At 47.0% G+C, this 24,385-nt stretch overlaps 1 protein-coding gene across 1 annotated transcript in view; it reads right to left on the bottom strand.

Moving 5' to 3' along the window:
• Positions 1 to 17,223, bottom strand: part of ssbp2a (single stranded DNA binding protein 2a) — a 35,678-nt gene extending 18,455 nt beyond the window's left edge. Inside the window, exons 1-2 of the mRNA XM_057034189.1 lie at positions 17,069 to 17,223; positions 722 to 794 (exon numbers count right to left, since the gene is read on the bottom strand). Of these exons, the coding sequence (XP_056890169.1) occupies positions 722 to 794; positions 17,069 to 17,124 (129 nt within the window). The 5' untranslated portion in view covers positions 17,125 to 17,223. The remainder of the gene's footprint in view (positions 1 to 721; positions 795 to 17,068) is intronic.
• Positions 17,224 to 24,385: the final 7,162 nt, after the last annotated feature.

Here is a 24,385-nt window from a genome sequence, read left to right as displayed (position 1 = left end):
GTGAGGACTGGTGCCAACTCATGATGTAACCTTTTCCATCATCTTTCTCTTTGTCCCGGTTCGGATGGCGTCCGGCCAGTGTCTTCTACGTTGCATTTTCCCATCATTTACAGAGAAACGCTAGAAAGAGCTGACCTCGTTTTCACCCCATCACCTCTTTACCTCGGCAGAAACAAAGCGAGGACGAGCTCAAGTGCATTTCCCGAGATTCCGAAAAGTCACGAGAGAGATTGGAAGGGCGGAGACAAAGCTGCCGAGAACGATGTGAGGAGAGACGTCAGCTGCGGTTTGATCGGCGTAACCCGGGAACCTCAACACGGTTAATAAAAAGATCCTCCCTGAGGTCGGCCTGTGTGCTCAGCACTGTGTTCCTCCCATTAGCTGTAGAGATCCTCGGAGGGTCGGGCGTCTCTCCATGTCTCTATTCACACATGCAGGTGACGTCGTGAGATTCTCCCCATCAGACAACTGTTTACCACCAGGAAGTTTCGGACATTTCAAGTTACCAAAACCCAGGGAAGTGAGTCCAGAAACTCTCCTGCTGTATTCACACATGAGGCTAATCCCGAAGTTGTACCATGACGACAGCGGGAATAAGTCACACAGCGTTCACACAAACACAATTGATCCCCTCTGGATAGAATCCTCACACACGATTATAGTGCACGTGTAAAAGGAGCCGAAGACACAGGAAAAGGCACACAGCAAAGTTGTGTCTCACCTCTGAGAGAAAGGTCTGTGCGGACTTCTGTGCTCCTACATGCAGCAGGTATTCGTATACGTACAGAGCTAACCTGGAAAAAAGGACAAGAGCAAACTGTCAGATGTCAGGTGACCAAAACAGCTGGAAACAAGCAGAAAAAGAAATCATTAGTATTATTGAAGACTGAACATAAATATACCACTACTGAAAAGCTGAACAATAGATAGATAGTTTAGCTCAGATGGCACCCATCCATCCATCCATCCATCCATCCATCCATCCATCTATCCATCCATCCATCTACCCATCCATCCATCCATCCATCCACCCATCCATCTACCCATCCATCTATCCACCCATCCATCCATCCATCCATCCATCCATCCATCTATCCACCCATCCATCATCCATCCATCATCCATCCATCCATCCATCCATCCATCCATCCATCCATCGCTAAGGAGTCTGTTCCAGCAGTCACTGAGTGGAGGTCACCAGTCCATCACAGGACACAACACCAACCACACCACACACACACACACAACAACCACACACACGCACACACACACACACACACACACACGAGATCACTACACTTCCCCCATAAAATGAATGCATATTTAAGGGGAAGCTACTCCCTCACATCGAAGACACAGACGCCTACAGATGGTGTGGAAATGCCGAGCAGCTGCCCGATAAGCACTGATCTGTGAGGGCATCGTAATCTGTTGTGCCGCTCAAGAGAAACAGACTCACAGAGGCTATGAAACACTTTCTCCGCTGCCTCAGCTAACAGTCAACACCTTCGCTATCTGCAAGGTTGTGCGCTCATCGGAGAGGCGCCCATTTAAAGAACAAAAAGCAACACGTTAATCAGAAGGTTCTTGGTGGTAACGTCGTAAAAAAGCACCTCTGCCCGGTCTCCACACTCTGCCTCTCACGCCTTTGATCACAGCAAGAATTCAGTTCGGGCCTTGATTTGCCCGTCAGTTCTGCCCCCGGTGCTCTTACAGCACACGACAGAAAGGGCTGAACGGTGATGATTTGATGTTTTCAGAGATATAACATTCACAATAGAGCCTATGCCATCAATAGACCAGCACATGCCACTACTTGAAGTTTAAAATTGAACCCCCCCTAAAAAAGCACAGGAGTATTTCATCAGTACCCGACAGATCATTGGAAAACGCTTCCATTATTCAGAGCAGTGAGCTATAAATGGATGACTTGGGCTGCTGGATAAATCCTCGTATAAACGGCTTCAACATACGACTGAGAAAACATTATAACGTTCATTTGTCTTTAATAATTCTGCCATAAACAGCAAAACCGTGGTGCCCCTCCGGGGGCCGATACTGAATATGCAACAAAGGAATTTTCAGGTGTTTGAGAATGTGTGGGCGTAAATTTTAGAAATTGTAGACAAGCTTTTAGCACATTTGTCTTTAGATGGACAGACAAAGGTCAGCGCTGCCTGGTGAGTTGACTTTGAGTCCAAGTGTGAATTACTAATCCAGCCAAATTGATCTGAAACTGTTTCAGTACATCCTCAAAGGGAGCAAAGTTTTGCACCAGTTGAGAACGGATCCTGGTCTCACATGTCTCCCAGAACGTTCACATCATGGATTAAACTACATGGAAACTGCTGTTGTTGAATATCTACTGGAAGCCTCCCGATCATTCCTCTGCCTGAGAATGTTTGGATCCATTTCTGAATGGAAACCATTGAGATGGAGAGAAAAATGGCCACCCTTGTTGCATGGTCAACCTCCTTCTTTCCTTCCGTTTCTCTTTCTTTTCGCTGGCAGTCTGGGAACGTTGTTTAGGCAAAGAGGAAGAGACAGAACGCTTTCAGGGGGCCGGTGTTAGCGGTACAGAGCAACACAGGACAAAAGTCTTGACACCTCCGCCATGGAACATGAATAAAACATGCCCCTCATTTTACAGATGGATCGTGCCTTTCACAACATTCTAGGGAGCAAACTTCTTTTTTCGCTCTTTTCTGCATTATTTTCCTGTCAGCTTGTCGAAAATGGCCTTTTTCCCGGTACATTCAGCTCCTGCAGCACCAGTATAGAACCGTTTATTAGTGCTGTGGACATGCATTGGGGACTGTGGTGGGACTACTGTCCAGCATCTGTCTCCCCTTCAAAGGGGACTGAAATGTGAAATCTGACCTACAGTTGGCACGGGAACTTTAACCTTTGACCTTTAGCCCTGAAGGCTGGAGAGACAGACCAGAAAGGCAGAGAACTAAATGAAAGGAAAAGTGATATTGAAGTAGATAGCATCAGAGCTGCAAGACTAAAGATGAGGAAAAACTTTAAGTTGTTCTCTTATTCACAGCATAGCAACAGAGGGAGTTGGGAAATGGTGAGGAAATGGTGGAAACCAGTATTTCCTGTTGAAAACGACTAATATTCTCAAAGACCAGTGATGAAGCTCTCATGTGGTGGTCTGGCTCTTCAGGAACCGCTTGTTCAGCCTGCCCTCCTGCTGACACAATAACACGCGACTCAAGCGCAGACAGAGGGTGACAGAGAGGTTTCATCCTCACAGGACAGTTGACCGTTGAGAACACTTTCACAACTTTTGGGATATTTAAGCATAACAACACGCCTTTGGTGTTTAAAATCTGGTCCCTTTCCTGGGTTTTGGACTCCGTGTCAGCCTATATAAAGTGACTTCCTTTTATTTTGCTCTCTCCGACAGACAAACACACTTTTCTCTTTTTACAGCCTTCAGATATAAGATGAAAGTGGCTAAGGTAGTTTTTTCCCTGTTTTTTTCATGGTCCCATGTCAGAAATAGTTTTTTAAAGAAATGTTTGCAGACCCATGGCTCCTGTCCAAAGATATCACATGATCTCCCAGACTTGCACGCCTCATGGTTTAAATGTCCACCAATGAGAAGGAGATTTTTACACACTCTGCCCAGAGGTCAACCTCCCATATGACCTGTGCAACCTCCTTTAACTCAATAATGACAACTTTCTACAGGATCTACACGATTTGTGTTGTAAATAAGAACCAGGACATCGATCACTTCTGCACCCAGAATGACTGAAGAGATCAGGTGTAAGTCTGTGCCTGTGTGTGTGTGTGTGTGTGTGTGTGTGTGTGTGTGTGTGTGTGTGTGTGTGTAACAAAAGGGGGTTGAGATCCGCACTTGACCCATTTCTCCTCCAATCTCAAGTGGCGTGCGTATCCAGCGAGTCGCTTTGCTTTTACAGCGAGCGACCCATCATGGCTGCCACGTCGGCGGGAGGCAGCAGCGATCGGAACGGAACCCTGCGGCTGGCGTCTCTGCTGCCTGGTTGCTGTGCTGTGCTGAGAGGGGAATGCGGAGAGGATTAAAATCGTTCTCGGAGCGCAACCACACCCTCAGCAAAAACCCAAGCTGATTTGCCCGAGATCAGCATGAGGAAGGACTCGTAGATCGGTGCTAATCAATTTACCGCCATCAAAGTCTGGCAGAGCATCAGCTCGCATCTCGTGGCGGCCCCAGTGATTGGCTTTGCCTGTTTGAGATTAGCTCCGGATGATTTTAACCGTGTTCAGGCCGGAACAGCGAAGTGGCCGTGCTTCTGATCTATGCTGACATTTTAAGTAACATATTTACGAACCCTCATGTGTCGCTCACTTGGTGTCTCAGCAGTTTTATATGATGATAATATTAAACATTTGAATAGATAATTGCTAAACCACAATAAGTTACCCAGAGCCTAGAAACGCAGGATTTCCTCACACACACACGACAAAATCCGAATGACGTTTTCTTTTTTTCCACATGACGAAGCAGTGTTGGATGTTGCTGCGAACAGGAAATACTCTCTCCCCACAGGAAGTAAGCAACAGTGAGCAGGACACGCAGTCAGGAAAAACTGTCTTCAGGAAGCTGTTGCGTAATCCTCGCGGACAGTGAACCCTGCTAGGGGGCGGCGCAGGCAGCAACCAGCGAATATGGAGCTAACTAAAAGCAACCAGGAGGTTATTAACGAGATTATTAGCACTGGAAAAAAGGAGAGTGCGTTCCAACTGCAATAGCTGCTGCGTAATTCTGTTTGTTATCAGGATTTAACCTGTTTTCCATGTTAATAAAGTAAATTCAATATATATTTCAAGCCACAGACTGACCTGATTGTTCTGGTAAGAGGGGAGAAAATGAAAGAAGGAAAAGACAAATAAGACAGGCAGCGAGAGAGCGAGAGAGGGAGAGAGAAGCTGAATTCTTTTCAGCTCCACTGTGGAACAAAATTCAAGAGGGAAAAAAAAACAGAACGGGAGTGATGGGGTGACAGAAGCGTGGAAGAGCGAGAGATGAAAGGGTCGGGGAGAGAGGATGGAGAAGGGGGATTAGAGAGGAGCGGGAAAGAGAGGCGGACGGGGAGGATGGCGTCGGACGTGATGGAGTACGAGGGGATGAGAGGCGAGATCTGTAAACTCTCATATTCTAATGTTAAAGATGCTCAGTGAGACGTGTCACCGTTGGCAGAGCCCCCTGCTGTGACCTCCTTCTCTAAATTAACTCAAAACATCTGATGAAAACAGGCGGGCTGAACCGGTCCGAAGCCCACGACTGACTGCGGACAGAATTAAAGACGTGCCACGGTATTTTAGTGGCGCGTGTGACCCACATCTCGGTGTATCTTCAGAAATGGTTTAAAACGCGTCCTGTGTTAAAGTTAATGATACTTAATGAAGTAAGTCGAACAGGAAGTTAAAATACTGCAATTATCTCCTAGATATGGATTTCCTGATGGAAAAAAACCTCAACCTTTGCAATTAATCTCAGCTGTGTTTAAATTTAAGAATAATTTTAGGGAAAGTGACGGTGCGACTGAGACTCGTGACCGTTTATAAGCCACGCTGACGCCATGAGATGGTGTATTTAACTAACTTAGCAAACACAAACACAACCATCAAATCAGCTGCTTTAAATCTTCCATCACAGCAAGGTGGGATACTGTTGCTCCCCAGAAGAGAAGCCCACAATTAAAACCTCCGTGGACGGTGGGGGGGAATTGGCAGCTCTTCACTCAGGCTGGTGAGAAGATACAAGGGAACCATTGGGACCAGTGGGACCAGAGGGACCACAAGGACCAGAGGGACCAGAGGGACCACAAGGACCAGAGGAACCAGAGGGACAGTACACAGTGATAAAGCTTCTTCCACAGCTGAGGGCAGCTCTGTGTGTGACCGCCAAACACTTTCCCTGATTAATCAAGCCCAGTAGTGGGGGCTTTACATGCTATTAAGGGCCCCCGCTAAATGACTTGACTTCATTCATTAAAACCGAGCAGGCCACGGCTGACAGACGGATGGACGGAGAGACAGGAGGAGAAATAAAACGGTGGCCGGGTAAACAAGGATAAATATAGAACCATTACGGTGCTGAATAATTCATTTCATATGTTGGGCTTCAACAAAATAACAGAAAGGAAAAAAAAAGATAAACAACCAGGAGGATTATGACATCTTGGCGTCTTCCGAACAACGGCTATGCGTCACGTCACTTCATGTGGAAAAATAGGTCCCAGTGGATTAATCACTGATGCACTTTCATTAGACAAAAGTAGTTTTTTTTTTTTTTTTTAAACGAATCTGGGCAGCAAAGTTGGATGGCCGGGTGGATTAATTGTTCGAAAGCGCCTCGTTTCGGCGATTCACTTCTGCAAGTGCAACAAAGATGCACGGAAACGCGGAGATGTGTCATTTAGCAGTCAGCAGAGAGAAAAAAGGCGGGGAAAGGTGGACAAAGAGAGCTGCGGGGAAAGAGAGAGAGAGAGAGAGAGAGAGAGAGAGGTCAAAACGGAAACAACAGAGGAGGAGGAGGAGAGAGAGAGTAAATGATTAATGGATGGAGCTGGGAAGCAGCGAGGGAAGGTCAGGACAGTGTGGAATAAGACGGATGCTGCAACCTGTTAGCAAAGCAATGCTAGAAACTGATATGCTGCTGTCACACGCTGTTGTCCAGGAGCAGCTTTGTGAGACAATCAGTGGATTTCATGTGATGCGCAGATGCCGTCGCACTGCAGCCTTTGAAATGGCTTCCATACTGACCAGCGGACATAAATAATAAACCCACAATTCAGAGGAAATCTGATTTTTCTGCATTAGTGTGACAAAACCTTCACGGGACTCCTGCTATAGGACTGCCTGCCAGCTGATGCATCTCTAATTGGAATTTCTGCTGATGGTCACAAGTCTATATTCTCCATTACCCCTCTGCAGAATTCCTCGGGGTCTCGCTAATGGCTCCTGCTAAAGGCAGAGCACTTGCACTGAGATATCCACTCAAAGAATATCCAGTCTGACGTCGCCCTGCTACTGTAGATTCAGAGTTGGGCTCCGGTGAATGAGCTGCGTTCCCTCCGCCTCTCCCAATCCTGCGAGGAAACGAGTGCACAAAGGGACGTAAAAACTTTGCTTTATCTACTCGAGCGCCCTGTTTGGTCTCATCGGGGTGAGCAAATGTTTGCTGATGCTTTTTTCCGCTTGTGATGACCCTGATGATGCCGGTGTCGGGGGAGCTTAATGTAGCTCGCACCAGCGAGGAGCGGTCAAAGACGATGACACAAGGTCAACCTTACGCGTAACAAGTGTCGCTATGGCAACACGGCGGCTGCTGCCATCATCGAGGGATGGTGACGTTGCCAGAAGTTGGCCAGTCAGGTGAAATGCATTGTGGGAGGGGCCAAACAAATGACACACAGGAACTCGGGCATTCTCCAGCTGGCGTCCAGCAGAGATCCAAATTTGGGAATTTGATTTCAAACTGAAAATTAAAAAAAGACAAACAAAAAACAACAGAAACACTTCAGGTTACATTAGAGACACAAATGTGTCAAGCGTTTACATTTTAAGAGCGGTTTGACATTTCTAAACTTTTTGGAATCCTGTGCAGATCACATTAATTCCCTCTCTCAGCATTCCTAGGCCATTAAAATGTCCTCTTTTTTCCCATATCTTGACCACTTTTCCCCTTCCGGGGTCAGGGGGGGTGGGGGTCCTGGAGCCTGTCCCAGCTGCATACGGGTGAGAGCAGGGTACACCTGAATGAGTCGCCAGCTCATTGCAGGGCCCTATGAGAGGACGTGGGGGTACGCTAGCTTGCTCAAGGGTACCCCAGCAGTGCTCTGAAGCTGTCCGGTCACCTACGTCTACTATCAGAACACTTTTTAAGTTTATTCCGTACCAGGGCCTGAACCGTGACCCCTCCACTTCCCCTACAGACTGAGCAACAAACGCCTTGCCACTCAAATTTTTAACATGCAAAAAAATGCATTAATGCGATCGGATGTATTTATTTATTTATTATGTTTTGGCGACTCACATGAACCCTCGTTTGTGCAGGCAGTGATCCCAGTTTGGGTGAAGAGTTTAATCCTGCCGCTACAAGGGTTCAGCGCCCGGTCCGCAGCGCTTGTTCAGTTATTTCTGTGATGTATTCTGTCATGTATGACATGAACACCGTTGCAAACCGAACTGCGGCATGAAGAGAGGGCGATAAGAGGCAACTCATCAAGAGAGTCTAACCCCCCCCCGTCCAACTGTTGCTGCACAACTCCACCCCTGAGGAGCGAGGACAGCGCAGCATGTGTCTCCAAAAGACTACACCCCTGTCTGGTTATCAACAAATATGTTTGGTATGAAAAATAGTCCCCCAGAACACCACGCTGCAGTGTAAACAGCCTCAAGTTGACAGGAAACGGTGGAAAATCCGTCCACACTGCCGAAGAAATGCCTTTCTTTCCCATTTAGCTTCTTATTGTCATTATTTCTCAGTGTGAAAAACAAGTCTTTGCCCTGATGTTACAGGAATGTGGATAAAGTCATTACGCTGGTGCGTGGGTCGGTGAACAAACCGACTCCAGATCTGCTGGTGGCAGCTCCGACAGGATGCAACCCCCCGCATGCATTTCGAAAACTGCAAATTAGCGCAGACACAATTAAGACGCAGAAGAGACAATGGCAAGGAAGCGCGATACAGATGCAATCAGACCGAGCGAAACAGCTCTGGTTCTGTCAGCAGCACCGGGACTCCACGGTCTCACAGCGCAGACAACAATGCCCAGGGCTGAGATAACAGGAAATGCCAGCTTATCAGAGACGGGGAGAGGGGCAGAGATGGAGAGATCACTCTTTACTTACACATTAACTGAGCAAAATATCCAGTGTCCAGTTTAATAGGGACGCGCGTGCTTTCAGCTGCAGCCGTGGGGCTTTTGGTAAAATGTACGAAGAGAAAGAATTATGTAAAAAATGAAGCGAATCCATCACATTCTTAATTTGAGTTCCATTTCATTGGCCTTGATTTGTTTAGATTGAGGCAGCTCTCGTGGGGGGTTTTGTTTAATTTCACAGCTCGCAGGACACCAATGATTTTTAGGAGTGTTTTCCTTGTCCTCATTTCTCCGCAAGCTATTACAGTAAATCTTGAACGCAACACGGCCGTAAAGTTCTGGACATCAAACGACTGTCTGCAGACAGAACTCCGGGTTGGATGACGACATTAATGCGCGCGAGGTTAATTCACGTATGTTTCGGGGGCTATTTTCAGGGATGGACGGGCCGAGGAGCATTTAATGGATCATGGAGGCAGTAAATTTCAGCTTTAAACAATACAAGAAATTGCTCCCGACGCTGATTTGAACACAAGATATGGTGAGCAAACTGAAGACCAGAAAATTAAATACAAGGTGTCCAACACACGTCCTGGCTGGTGTGAAATAATACGTGTCCTATCAGACCTCTATGAACATGAAACACTGCTGCAGGGAGGACAGACACACGGTGAGAGCAAAGCAGACCCGGTCCCGAGATGACACCACCTTTCTCGCTGGTGGAAACGTTCCTTCACTCTCATGTTTATACAAGACAAGAGCAGTATGTGCGCCAGATTGAAGCTTAATTGAGAACAGAAGAAACAAAAGAAATTTTTGAAGAACAGGGTGTTCTGTCTTTCCGTCCACCTCGAAATGCAAAACAAAAGTCACAGCTGCGGCCGAGGAAGAGGAGGAGGAGGAGGAGGTCTTTGGCGTGCAGCAAAGGAAGGAGCAGGGGAGAAATATCTGAAGGCATGCACAGATAGCTGCGCTTGTTTACATTTTTCAGACTATTTCTAGAGAATTAGAACTCTGCATGTTTACGCCGATCAACAGCTCGATGAACAGAAACGCACATCACAAGTGGGCATGAACGGTAAAGTTGCAATCTGTGAAGAAGAAACCCTGCACATCTGCAGGTCCTTAATAAAAATAAATCAAACAAGTCAACTAAGTTGAATTTAACTCTTACTGCAAACCAGTAAAGAGTGTGTCTTTAGTTGCAGATGCACTGCTATGTTTGGCTGGAAATTGGGCTCATTTAATGCATTCACAAACTGGTTAGCTATTAAAGTTTACGTTAGCTTCATTAGCATCGGAAGTTTTGTCAGGAAGTACTTGAGGAAAAAATCCGAAGGCAGTTGGACAACAGACCTGAACCGGAGAGTATTGAAGCTACTGAGACTCATCTAAAGGACTTTACGATATCGGGTTGGACTTTACTGCACTTTTGCATATTAGTATTCAATTTATGTCCACTTTTGACATTTACAGTTGGCCCTTGTAACTGGAGCCGACGAGACACGTGTTAAGACACATGTGTGTGTCAACTGTTGCGAAGAACCATGTTGGCTTTCTAAATCAATCATCCTAGTTTCATGTTTACTCTAAGATTACCTGTAATTGTTCTAAATGCCTCCGCAAATCAAATGTCAGCATCAGCATCAGGGGAGTTGTGGGAGCTGCTGTCATTGTGTTGGATTGAATATTCTACAGCAACTTCTTTGAGTGACCAAAATGTGAGTTGTCAGGATGGATGCGCACACCTCTGCCATGTCTGCAGCAACACACTGGGCCCGCTGTCTCGACATTTACACTGCGCAACATTTCAAAATGGCAAAAATCCGAAACAGAAATCTAGGCTGACAGCAAAGCTCCGAATGTACCGGATTTGAGTTTGCTTCCTACGGAGCCTAATTGGCCTTCCGCCTTGACTCAGATGACGTCCGTCTTTAGATGTCTCCGAACAAATGAAGCCTGCACAGAAGCTCCAGAGCGGATATAAATAAATGTCAGGAATTCCTAAAGCACGCTGTTGTGTACATTAGCAAGACGTATGTGCTGAGGCATGATTGCTGCCTGTTTTAGCTCACAACACTGATGAACAGTCTCTCTCTTGCACCCCTTTACTTCATTTGTCCTTCCTGCTTTTCGAGTGGATGTGAAAAGAAACGGCAAAAAGGTCAAAGACGCCAATGTCAGAGGGTTCAATCATTCATAAGACACAAAGGACAAATTAGACTAACCTGGATCGTACAGGCTCAGAGATCATGCGTACTTTATATAGGTATTTATGTATGGGCGCCCCACTTGCACGCTTGTATGTACAAAATAAATAAAATAAAGAGAGAGAGGGAGAAAAGACAGAGTCTGAAGCAGTTTCTGAGCCGGGCTGTCACGCATGCTTAACCTTGCGCTAGTGCCTGTGTGATGCGGCTTGCATATCAATGATGGAGGAATATCAGCCTCCAACCAACCTCCAGCGTCAGAAGCGGCAGCATGCACGGCGAGCGCGCTGGAAGATTCGCTGATAAAAAGGACAGATAGGCATCAGCACCCCGGCAGGTCAACGATGGCGGTGGTGCAAACGTCGAACAATAAAAGCGGATTCCAGCCGACAGGAAGTGTTTCCAACGGCAGCCTATGCTCCTGGCGGGAGATCTCGGGTTACAGGGAGCACTCTGAGAGAGCGACTTGGTGGTGGACTGGATGGAAACGCGCAGAAATCAGCCATTAAATTGTAAAAAACAAAACAAAAAGACCACATGCCGTTTCCAGCTGTGGTCGAATAAGTGCTCCAGAAACTCCCCCGTGCTTCGGTTTACACATCAGACCGGTCCCGGTCCGGACGTCCCCTTATGCCAGAATCTTAACGAACCAACCAGAAACCATGAAGATGGGTTCGGAGACGCTCAATGAGAATGCATGTGGAGACACCGAGGACGCCGAACCCTCTCCGACCACCTTCCGCTTACTATCTGATCCCATCAGAAGGGTGTTCTGTCACTCTGATCCGTCCAGAGGACCCCGAGGCGTCCTGTGAGGGTGCCGTCTCTGTTGATTGACATGTCACCCGTTTCTTTGTGGCTGCAGTAGAACAGAAACGGCCTCCCGGCCACCTCGCACGGCTCAACAAGAGGCTGCTCCTTTGATAGAAGTTCCATGGTGAGTTCCAGCTCTGGTAGTGGCGATAAGAGAGCAACAATGATGGATGCCAGCAGATAAAAGAGAGCTTTTACCAGCTGCAGTGTGTTCAGCAGGTTAGAAAGACCTCTTTTTTTTATTATTTTTTGTGGTCTTTTTTAACCATAATGATCACATTTCACTCTATATTCTAGTAAAGAATATATATCTGAGTTTTCTTGTAATCTTTGCCTGTCAGCATTGACCATTGGCAGTGACAGCTCTCTGGTCTCCTGCACTTGCTCACGAGCGTCCCATGAGAGCTGGCGATGCTATTAGCCGTGTGATGATCACAGGCGGAGTGACAGCGAGATGGGGGTGTGATTCCCTGGGATGAAAGGTTGGGAAAACACCGCAAACAGCTCAGACAGAAAGCAAATTTGTTTTCGTTTTAACAACAGAAGCCGTCAAAGATCTTAAATGCTGCCGGTTTTCTTTCCCGCGGTGTGAACTTGTGCCATACGAAGCCGTCACAGAGCTAACAGATGCTTTCTGATGTTGGCGACATCATTATTTGAGTTGCATGTCACCGCATGTGCACCCGTTACTAAGGTTTAACTTAGCATCAAATGCCGTTGGGCTCAGCAACGGATAGAAAGACTGTTCACAGCATCTGTGAGTGGAAAACATGAGCAGAACCTGCAGCAGAAATAAAGCCCGGTTTGTCATCAAGGAAAAGGTTAATAAAGTCATTTCTCAAGATGTCACCGCCCAAGTCCTCAAGTTCTAAGTTCGCAAACTGCCAAGTACAGTCCAGGCTTTCTGTACTTGCTCCGCCCATTTTGTCATGTATAGTGGCGTTCATGTATGTACAGTGCAGTTCACCTCAGGTGGCAACCGGAGCAAAAACAGCAGAAAGTATGTACTTTAAAGTACGGACATCCAAGTCGGTACTCCAAAAGGTCACAAGTCTGTGTACTCAGGCTAGCTCACAGTATAGAGCCATAGCTGGTGTCCCACCATGGAGGCTCCACAGGTGGCTACAGCTAAAATAACCTGCTGTTGCCACTTCATCAGCATCAGTGATCCACAGAAAGACCACTCCTGGAACACAAAAGGTCCCCACACAGACGGTTCACAGCACCGGAACATGAGGTCTTCCATCACCTGACCTCATCCGGCCTGTGGACAAAGTTCTCGTGTGTCCTCGTGTAATCACTTTCAGCTTTTACAAATTTGACCTCCCTTCTGACTTTAAAACAAGGGAACACTCCAGTCCTCTTCACTCCTCCTGTGTTTGGGTGGGTGATATGAGATTTACTCGATAACAGTCACCAACAATTTAAACCGTGTTCTAACATTCTAACAAAGACACGAGGGCCTTCGCTATTGTACTGCAGGAGATTCAGATCCACAGTCCCAGAGCGACCTGGAACGTGTCCTCGGTGACTGAAGCCTACATTCATTGAAGCCATGCAGCGCACGGTCAACGCTCATGTACTGTCACTCCTAATCTAAATCAAGAGCCGACCGTTACTCAGCTACAGCCGGAGACGAAGGCCTGGGAAAATGTTCATCTACCTGTCCTTTCTCTGCTCTCTCACTCACACACACACGCACGCACACACGCACGCACGAGACACCTAAAATAATGCCGTCGCTTCAATTTCTTAATGCTGCTGTGCCACTCAAATCTTTAAAATGGGAAAACCTCATAGGAGCAAGTTAAAATCTAAATTCTATAATGTATCCATGGGACCGAATGCAATTGTTTATTTGTGTATATGTACTGTACATACACACACACACATAGGGGGAAAAAGTCATGCGATGTATTCATAAATATGGTGCTAAAACATATTAGATTTTTAGTCGTCACTCTAATTCAGGATGCATGAAACATCTACAAGTTCAATAACAAGGTCGGCTGTCAGGAAAAACAATTAGGAGCTTGGACTGGACAGGGACGCCAAGATCAACCTTGACTCTCTTTTTTTATCTAGTGTAATCAGTCGGTTGCATGCGCGTGTGTGTGTGCGTGTGTGTGGTGTGTGTGTGTGTGTGTGTGTGTGTTCTCCCTGGCCAACTCTACAGCCAATTTCATAGTCAAATTCTGCAGCTGCAAAATATTTGATTATAAAATAAAGGATTAGCATGTTCCTGTGGGGATTCTTGAAGGTCTTACGTCATCACATTTTCAAAAAAAAATCTATTTAAAGCTGCAGGAAGGACATACACATCTTCACAGCATAATTTCATTAATATTTCAATCTCCTGGATCTTCAGAACCGAGGTTGATTACTCCTTTGTCTTCTAAATGTCACCACCGTCAAGATGTTGATTTTGCTGCTTAAAGGCCAGCAGCTGTATAGAAACAGCTCTCACATAATCTAACCATCAAAGAAACATTGAGAAACAACATTTCCACAGCACCTTTGTGAATTCAAACAAAAAAGTACTCTTGCAGGGCCGTAACGCCAGTTTACGGGTCCAACAAGTGTCCAGAATATACTGGATTGTAAATTAGCGGTGCTTGCTACCTGTCACCCAACAGCCTGGTTCCAACAGGACACTTCCCGCCCCACTTCAAGTCCTTCCCCTGTGAAGTTGGACATTGGAACAAGCTTAGCTTCCCAGTCACTGTCCTTGACTGTCACAATGACTCAAGACCTGGAGCTGGTCTCCAGGGGGCTGCATGGAAAACCCCCTCTGCCCCTTAGACACAGTCGTTCAAATGTATGTGACTTATAAACAAATGTACATTTCACACATGATCACCAGCACACGGAAGCATGGCGACATTGATGCCAGTGTCCTGTCGGGGATGTTGTCCACTTCCTCTGAAAAATAAACAACAGGAAGGACGTCACAACTGCAGAACCACTAATGGTCTGACAGTTTCTCTGCATCAGCGATGCATGATGCATTCAGGTAGCAACAGTTACACACACACACACACACACACACACACACACACACACACACACACACACACACACACACACACACCACACAACACACACACACACACACACCACACACACACACAGGACTGGACAGACGGCAGACTGCAGAGGTCAGCTGCATTTCGGGCTCCTCTACATCTACATGGGTGAGGTGCCAGAGCCCCGACAGCAGGGGTCCATGCGGAGGTCAATACTACAACACTGTAAACTAATGATCCAGCAAATTCCCTCAGTCCCGCTCCCCTTTCCTCCTCCTCCTCCTCCTCTCCTCCTCCTCCTCCTCCTCCTCCTTTCCTTCGGTCTGTAGTTGCCCTCCATCTCTCCCACTCTCTGGTCCCCCGCTGTGCTCCTGAAATGGGAAACAACTGAAGGCTTGACGGCGCCGGGGCCGCGCTGCCTCTCCGATGCGCACCGCTGATAAACAAGGCCGCTTGTTAGGAGACAAATAAAACTGCCCTGCCCGATAGTTGCTTTTTGTCTGTTTTCATCTGTTTTCTTTTGTCACCACCTCCTTTTTGTCACAGCCTTGGCATTAAAAGCAAAGTGGGATTTTACTGTAGCCTCCACATACAAACACAAGCCTGACCCCCCCCCAACAGCACAGAAACCTAAATTAAATGTGATACTGAACAGGGAGGCCGAGTCGTCCCCACCCTGCGGGGTGCGTGTTTGCATGAATGAGATATGACAACTTGTGCTCAGTAGAATTAAAGTGACAAATGAAATGAGAGAACGAACAAAACGTTGGCCCGCTGATGAGCGCAGCCTGATATTAAACATCCGCTGCGTTTACAAAAGTTCACCGGGAGTGTTTCCAAGGCCCGGAGGAAGCCTTCCATCCTTGGCCGTGTCACTGCATGTAAAGGAACAAAGTCTCCCACCGACCCGCAGTGCTCAGAACTGTTCCGCTCACGTGGATCGATGGGGAAAGAAGAATGGGGCTCGAGGGACGGAGCTGAACACTTCATCACACTATTGACAAACATGAGTGAGCTGAATCCAAAAGACAATAATACATGAGCAGCAGCAGTTCATACTAGAGAAGATAATTACTCCAGAACTCAGCTGAAAGAGGGTTTTTACCCCCCTTTTTTTCATATTTCCAACATAATCCTCCTTGTCTGAATTCTTTATCAGGCTCCAACCTTAGAGATGCCCGGACACACGCGTCTTGTCTGTTAGCAGACAAAAGACACGCCGAATAAACCACATGTTCCTCTTTTCCAGGGCTGGTCGCTGCTCAGCAGCCATCTGACCTTCACCCTCCAAAAAGTACCAGCAGCCCTGGCTGGAAGATCTGCGACCCATTTACTGACTGATTATTTAAAATTTCAGTGCTTTCATGCATTACAGCAGAACAAAGGGATGGAGAATTATTCTTTTAAAGTATTTCTAAATGCCATGTATGCATCTTCCAAAGTCTTTAGGCAGCAAGAGTAAAATCTCTCTTTTAATAAAAATAAATAGAAGCCAAAAAAGCCCAAATGGGTGGAACGTGGAATCACTCCGTCCCGTCAGTGAGAAAACAAACAAAAAAACAAAAAAAAAAACAACAAGCATTCCTACAGAAAATGAAGATTTCGGAGCCGACTCTCTGGCTGAGATAATGCGGAGGCAGGAGGACCGTGGACAGGAGGAACAATCATCCGGACTAGACTCAACAAGCGTGGCAGTCGGCACAGAACGGCGCGCACGGTTCCGCGTCTGTCGCCGCTTCCACCGCGGACAGAAGGAAAGTCGACTTCAGCTCCGCTTGGCCAACCTGCTTCACTTCATCGGAACAGCGACGCACAACACAGATGAAATCTATATTTAAATAAATTTAAAAAAAAACCTGTAAACGCAAACTACTGTGAATTCCGTACCAAAAAAAGCCCATAAGAGCAAAAAACCCAGACGTGTTGCCACAGACCGAAAACCACTCACATCCCAAACTGCGATCTATCACAACGAGCTGAATCACAGCGAAGGGAAAAGTACATTAAGATGGTCTTTCTTTAAATAAACGAAGCAATCAACTTTCCCAGCGAGCGCGGAGCAGATCGCTCCGTGCCGCCGTGTGCAGCTCCGTGCGCCCTCCCCTGCTGCAGCTCCGTGCGTGACTGCCCCCGGCCGCTCGGAAACTTCCCTCGCAGCTCGCGGTGTCCTCCCCCCATAAATAAAACTTACTTTTCTCTGGCTTGGCTGTCGGACGGCACGTTGCTACTCTTGCCTTTGGCGTACATGCTTGCAGAGAGCTCCGATTGTCACGCACCTGTCAACCCATCACAACCTCCCTGGGCACAGCCCCATCACCATGGTGACACAAGCAGCGTCGGCTCCCATTGGATGCCCTGCTAATTCGCACCGCCCCCTCGCCATGACGACCACCAGTGAGTGACAGCTGCGACGCCACGCCCCTGGACATTAACCCCGCCTTCTCTTCTCCTCTCCTCTCCTCTCTCTCTTTCTCTCTGTCCCTGATTGGAAAGACTTCTTCATGCTCAGACACACGTCTTAAATATTGCCTACCCAGCTGCAGGGGTTGACACAGTCTGAGTAGGACCTGAAACAACCAGATCTGATTTATTGTCTACATACTGTATGCAAGCTCCTCCTGTTCAGAGGCAGACACTCACAGGAGAGCTGGATTTGCATCGGTGTCTGTTTAGAGAGGTGTTAAATCCAAGACTGTGAGGAGCTGGAAAATGTAATAAGAAGCTGTAGGCCAGAACAAAACAATACGTCCAGCATCTAGTGGGAGAGACGTGGACACAGCTGAATCCATCCTTTTCCATATGTTACACGCTGCTGATGCAAAGAAGGATCTAGTCACACTTGACTCCTGAATAAATGCAGGAATGTAGGAAGTAAAGAATGACCGGTTGGCTGCAGCACCCTGGAGGTTAATACAAAGCGTAGCCCCCCCCCTTCAATACTACAGGTGATGGAGATATAGTGCATGTGCATGTGCATGTGGCTTGCAAGGAAGAAGTGCCACATCATGCTGCTGGCAGCGGATAAAGATGAGGGTTCACTCTGCCATCGCAGCACAGAGGAGAGTGACAGACTTGACGTATTTGACAGACGGCTGATTGTGTGTGTGTGTGTGTGTGTGTGTGTGTGTGTGTGTGTGTGTGCGTGTGTGTGTGTGTCTGTTTGTGCGTGCATGTGCTTGTGTGGACTAAGGACACAACACAGGGGCAGCAGTGTTTAAGCTTACGCAATGCTCCTGTGATGTGACCCAGTTGGAATGGATACACATAGTCTCTCTCTCTCTCTCTCTTTCTGTCCCTCTCTTCTGTCTCTCTCTTGTCTTTCCTCTCCTTCACTCTCTCTTCTACATGCTCCGCCATGCAACCCCCCTCTCATTCTTCCCGCTTCTCCCGTGCACACTCTTCCAAATGAACCCCCCCTCCCCACTTCCCTGCAGGAGACAGGCGGAGGTTCTATTTCAGACGTGCAGAACTTTTGGTTTTGGGATGAGTCCCTGGGGGTCGATCACCATGACAACCACTAGCGGGAGATAACGAGGAGGAGGAGGGGGGAGCGAGGAGATGAGAAAATGAGGAAGAGAGGGGGCTAGAGAGAGAGGGAGGGAGAGGGAGGAAGGGAGGGAGGACGTAAAGGTTAACAGGTCATGTTATATAAAATGTGATCAAACCGCTGCGGTCTGAGTGAGGGACACTTTTTTGTCGAACACGGTCACAACGCATGTGGATGGATTTGGTGATCCGCTGGGATTTTTCCAGTGCATCTGAGAGGGAACAACAGACCGCGAGAGGCAGGCAGTGATCACAGTGAAGACACATGGATGAGGGGGCTGAGCTGCCCTCCGTTAATAACACAGTGCTCCCATCGTCAGAGGTAATGAACAGTTAGCCTGTACTCAGCTCCAGCACCGACCCCCCCACCTTCCTCTCTCTGTATTATTATTCCCCCTCTCCTTTCACTCATGCGCTCGTCCTCAGCCAGCAATCCCACTGCTTTTCGTTTCACTCCCAGCCCGTGAGACTCCAAGACGCTTTCATGCTGCCCCGGTGTGACAAACGCCCTCAGAAAGTCCGGTTCTGTTCTGGTTCCATTTCATCACCGGTCCGCAGAGATGAGCGCGCCACTAAAGCATAAATATGGTCATTCTAAGGACCAGAGCTCGACACGACTGCCTACGGAAACCTCAGCCCTTCGCGGCTGCGTTGACAACCTATTTCATGACGTCTGTGTGCCACAATTTCCAATTGTTGTTGATCTTTCAGCTAACTGGGAGCGAGGGAGTGATTATAGTCTTCTTAATTGAGAGCTGGACGTCGGTGCAGATGTAACCCGACTGCCCTTGTGTAATCTGCAGACCTGCGGTCACAATAACACCTTGTTGCTCTCCATCACCGGCAAGCAAACGTGCACTCAGACACGGGAGCAAACTAATCTGAGGCGAAACCAATCAGCGAGTCGCCACCTGTTCGCTGTCTGGTTTCTATAGGTTTGTCCACACATTTTCTGACAGCTGCCCACCGCCTGTACCAAGACGGACTGTCGGACTTTTGAAGCAGCAATGAAAAAGATTTGTATTTTGCTAAAGAAGGAATTAACATTTTAATACTGGAATGATTTAAACTCAGATGTGTATCTTCATCGCTCGCCTCAGTCCATGATGAAGACATATCTTACATTCTTATTGTGCTCCTGAGACTCAGCATCAGAGCTTTCTTCAAGGCAACTTAGGATCCTTGAGCATGCCTCATGTTGTTCAGGTTCCAGAATTCTAACATCACAAACGGGCGACTGAATAAGAATTTGGAGTCTGCAGCACACCTCAGGGGCATGTCTTTGGACTGTGGGAGGACACCAGACAAGTTGGGGAGAAAGTCCCCTCTCTTCCCCCAGCTCATCTACGTTTCTGGATGCTTCTGACATCCGAGTGTGGTGAAAGAGTCCAAACATACTGCATCCGACACAGGCTGGCTCTGTTTTCCCTTCTCGCTTTATCACACATGAATGCGTGCGCACAGAACATGCAGGAAGAATAAAAGGCATCACACAGAGACACAAACAGTTGACTTGATGGCTTCACAACAACTTTTGGCAAACAGCCTCTGCTTGCTGAGCCTGTCAATGGGCTATGTAATCGTACATTTCCACCGAGAGAGCGTGTTAGCAAGGATGCTAATTAGTGAACAATTAAGCTTCCACACAAAGGAGGTTCTTGAGATTAATTGGCACTGAAGTTTACAAAAGCTTGTGGCTCAGTAAATAATTCAGCATGCACCAGAGCGCACCTTGGCACGCTGGAGTTTTTCCGTCAGATGAGTAAATGTTGTCAAGACTGAGACGTAGAGGCTCAGCAGTGACTCCAGATGGACAGTGGTCATTAGCAGGTCGTAGCAGCAAGATGACTTCTCTTTCTTTATTGGTGGGAAATGTGAACACAAAAAAGTACATAAACCTCCCATACCGACAGACGACCCCGAAATCTGACCGCTCCAAACACATTTTCATTATTCTTTTCTTGGATTGACCTGAAATGAAACATATAGATTGATCAAATTTGAGAGAAAGTGCTGAGGTTTCTACATCGACCAGGCAGAAATTGAAATTGGCACTCAAGTATCTGCTTTGAACAGCTGATGCAACAGGAAAGCAAGAGGCAAAAACATCCCTACCGGCATTTTCCCTCAACCTCTGGACGTACAACAGCCTCCCAAATCGAAAGGGTGGCAGATTTTTGGGTCCTGGTGCCGATTTTCCAAACAGATTCTTTATGTGAAGTCCCTAAAAAAACGTTCTGACAGCGAGAGTCCAGACTGGCAGGATACCGTACCATTAAAATAAACTGGGGAGACAAAATCATGTCATTGACTGTGATTCATGCCGCAGTTAGACAGCTGTTAAATGGTTTATTACTGAAGTGGCCCCTGGCATTCCCACTCAACAGATGCTCAGATGATGCCGCGGAAACTGAAATAACTCACAATGTTAAAGGACATCAGGCAGTCGTGCAGATAAAGTCTATTGGTAATAGTCTCAATTCATCAGGACCTGTGAAATATCCTCGGAGTTGCGGAACGTTTTAGTTAGTGGAACATGCAGATGGGGCTTTTTTGGTCTTATAGATTTGATTTTCCTGAATTAATTACACCGGTTGGGATGAAACAGCTTTTCATCCCGGGACCGAGCAGAAAGAACGAGGAGGACTCCATCACAATTAAATGTATGCACGGGCTTTTTCTGAATTCGGAGCAGGTTTCCCATCGGTGAAATTCCTGATGATCTGAGCTGGGCTGAGCGTGCGCGGGTTGCTGATGTGACTCACCGAGTATTCCGGCAGCGGAGAGCCGGTCGGGCTGCCGCAGAGGAGTCTGGGTAATAAGGCTGCAGATGAGTGCTGCCACCCCCCCAAAAATAAAGCAACCGGAGGTGGGGGAGTGAATGAATGTGTGTCTACATGACTCATGTGAGGAAAAGCCAGATTTGTTAAGCCACCAGACAAAAGAACCCCCTGTGATCAGTCAAAGTCGCCTCTATGTACACTCACAGGGTCAGTTTCAACCCTGGCAACAATGTCATGTTGGCTATAATAAAAGTACCTTATGGAATCTTTCTGCAAGAACACTGTCTAACACTATTTTAGAGTAAATGCTATTATAATAAGCGCTGCCTTGTTAACAGGATTTATATTACTCCTCATACATAGTGTATGAGTTATCTCTGATTAATTCTGAGCTTCTCTTTGGTCAACAAAGCTTTTACATATCTCTCAGGTTCGGCATTTTAGCCTCCAGGTCCTCACATTTACTCTGGTTCTGGTTGGCTTTCCTTTGTTCACGACAGCGCTGCGTTTACACAAACAAGCAGCAAACAATGGCCATAGTCGATGACCAGAGGCGTTTGGGTTCAACCTTGTGCATGTGCAGAAATTTTAATTTCATAGAGAAAGGGGCATCAAGTTTACACTCAAGAACCTGTGGAGATGGTGTTATAGCTCCGGCTGTGCTGATATAGACGGGCTGGTGCCTATAGAACTGTGGCACGGTTCATTTACATCTGCTGGCATAAAGTCAGAAAATAATAGTCTGGCGTATTCATGCGCTCACTGTTGCTGTCACTGTCCCACCACTACACACAGCCAGGTTCCCTCGGTTCTTCCTTCTTCCAGGTTGTCTCTGAAAACCAGAAGTCCGACCTGGGTTAAATGTCATGAATCTGAATCGACCTCTCAACCTCATCCCTGCTCCAAGCCCCAATGACGGACGGCCGAGTATCAAGGTCAGGACGGAGGTTGTGCGCCTGTATTAAGTACCCTCATCCGCTGATAGACTGTCAGACCCTCTGTGTCTGGAAGCCTCCCAGTGGCCCTGATGTAAACAGCCGCAGAACCAGCGGCTGTGCAGCGGCAGATGGGGCAGAGAGAGACCGCAACACAGGTAATAAATTCTGGAGGAAAAAAAAATCATTATTTAAACCCATGTTTTGTAATGTTTTGGTGCCTCGTACTGAGATCCTGCTGCGATGCCCTTCGACAGGAAATGAAAGGGAGTTGTTTCAGGACCGCGGCGACGTGAGTGATGGCATCTCATCCTTCAGAGTCATAAAATATAGCGTAGAGAGCAGATCAACTGGATTTGATCTCAAGGGTCTCTGTCAGACCTGAGGGTATGTTTGGAAGCAGACAGACAGCCTCAGGGAAATTCCTGCTGCTGCTCAGACAACCTTTGTGGAAGCTGTGAGCTGTGTGTAGAACCAGCGCATCCTTTGTCTGACTTCCATTATAAAATGAAACAAATAAAACAAAACCCCCGATCGGGTTTACTGACAGAATATCTGGGACACCAAAACATCCCATCATCCATCTCTCCATTTGCTGTTACAAAATGTTTCCAGAGCGTGAACTTCATGTCAAAGCAGCCAGTTTGGAGAGCGTACAGTATGTATGTTCACCTGGATGAAAGCCTGATTGGCTTTGCCCGTCTTCACGCTCCACTGCCCACCGTTAAAGAAGCGCAGTTGTTCTGCTCCACGCCGAGGTCTCTGGAAGGTGAACGGTAATTGCTGAGGGAGGCTTTCGACCCCGGCGTTGAAACAAAGCGGCCCTTTTGTTTTACTCAGGTAGCAGACAGACGGCTGTAGATATGAACCTGAGACCTGAATGTAGCCACTGTGAGCACGCTCCCATCAGGAGCGAGCGTGTCGGGGTGTTGCTGCGTTTGGCTTCAGTTCGCTGTGGCGATGACATCATCGCCTTTAGGACCGACCGCAGAATGAAACCCATCTTTTAAAACAGGATTCTTTAACACTGACCTCACAATGTGGCAAACGTCTCAGGAAACTCCAAGCAGGTCCTCTCCCATTGTTTGACAGATGCTTTTCATTTAAAAAGATAAGGGTTTTCTCCTAAATCCGCGTGAGTCACGCTTAAGAATGAAAACAAATGCTGTACGGGTGGTTTTGATGCCGACAAAGCACAACAAACAGCACTGCTTTCGGTAGCCCATCAACACAATCTCATTCATCTCAGCAGCAATGTAAGTATGTAGCATGTAAGTATGCAAGGATGCACATCACTTTCCTCAACCTGTGTCGCCCATGTGGACTTTTTGCAGTGTGGACTGCAAAAACGCTGGAAAACTGAGAAGGAAAAAACAAAAGTGTGATACGACCGTGTGATCTGGGTGGGCTTCACCGGGCAACAAAAAGGCGGTTGAGGCAGATCTCCTATCAGTTTTGGCCCACTATGATGTGATTTAAAGTTTTGGATCATGTGCAACTCCACAGCTCATTACTCTTTTTCATATCTCGTATAATAGCTTCAGTAGCTTTTGCCTCAAATACATTACAAAGTCCTTCCGGTACTCGCTTCTTCAAGGTCGCCAAGCTGCGTTCAGTCTGGCTGCGTGTTCCAGAGACTAAATTAGCAGGAGAGACGGAACAAGCGGTTGATTGTGTAGCGTCGGAGAAAATATGGAGCAATGCAATCTATTTCAAGTGTATTTTTTGCTTAGTATTTATTAAAATCTAGGAATGTAAGGAAACAAGTTCAGGTCAAGAGCATTTCTGAGCTGCATCAATATGGAAAAAGCAGATTAGTAAGAGAAATAAAAACAGACCCATCTAAAATTTGGTGGATGCCCTCTAAATTTCTATGTATTCCACAGATTTTCCCGATTAATTGATGAAACTGATTAATACCTAATCAAGATTTGGCGATTGTGATGATGTCACATGATCTGTGACGTCGTTGGCACATTTTTCTCCATCAGTGTTGTTATTAGTCAACCGCATTTGGCATTTTAGTCGAGCAGGCGCGAGTCAGGTGTCACCGAGGCGAGGAAAATGACAAATGACAGCTGACTCGCTGCAAAGCTTCTACTCCCAAATAATTTAAAGGACTGATTGTGCACTTTATGACTTGACAAGCGCTTCCCTTCCTCTGCATTACGTAATCTGGACATTTTGAATGATCTGCGCCCTCGACAGACAAAGATGCTAAAGGAATGAGCAGCAAATGTAGGT

Source organism: Takifugu flavidus, chromosome 5 (genome assembly GCF_003711565.1).
Source record: "Takifugu flavidus isolate HTHZ2018 chromosome 5, ASM371156v2, whole genome shotgun sequence".
NCBI classification, from domain to species: Eukaryota; Metazoa; Chordata; class Actinopteri; order Tetraodontiformes; family Tetraodontidae; genus Takifugu; species Takifugu flavidus.
This window is presented reverse-complemented; position numbering and strand designations above follow the sequence as displayed.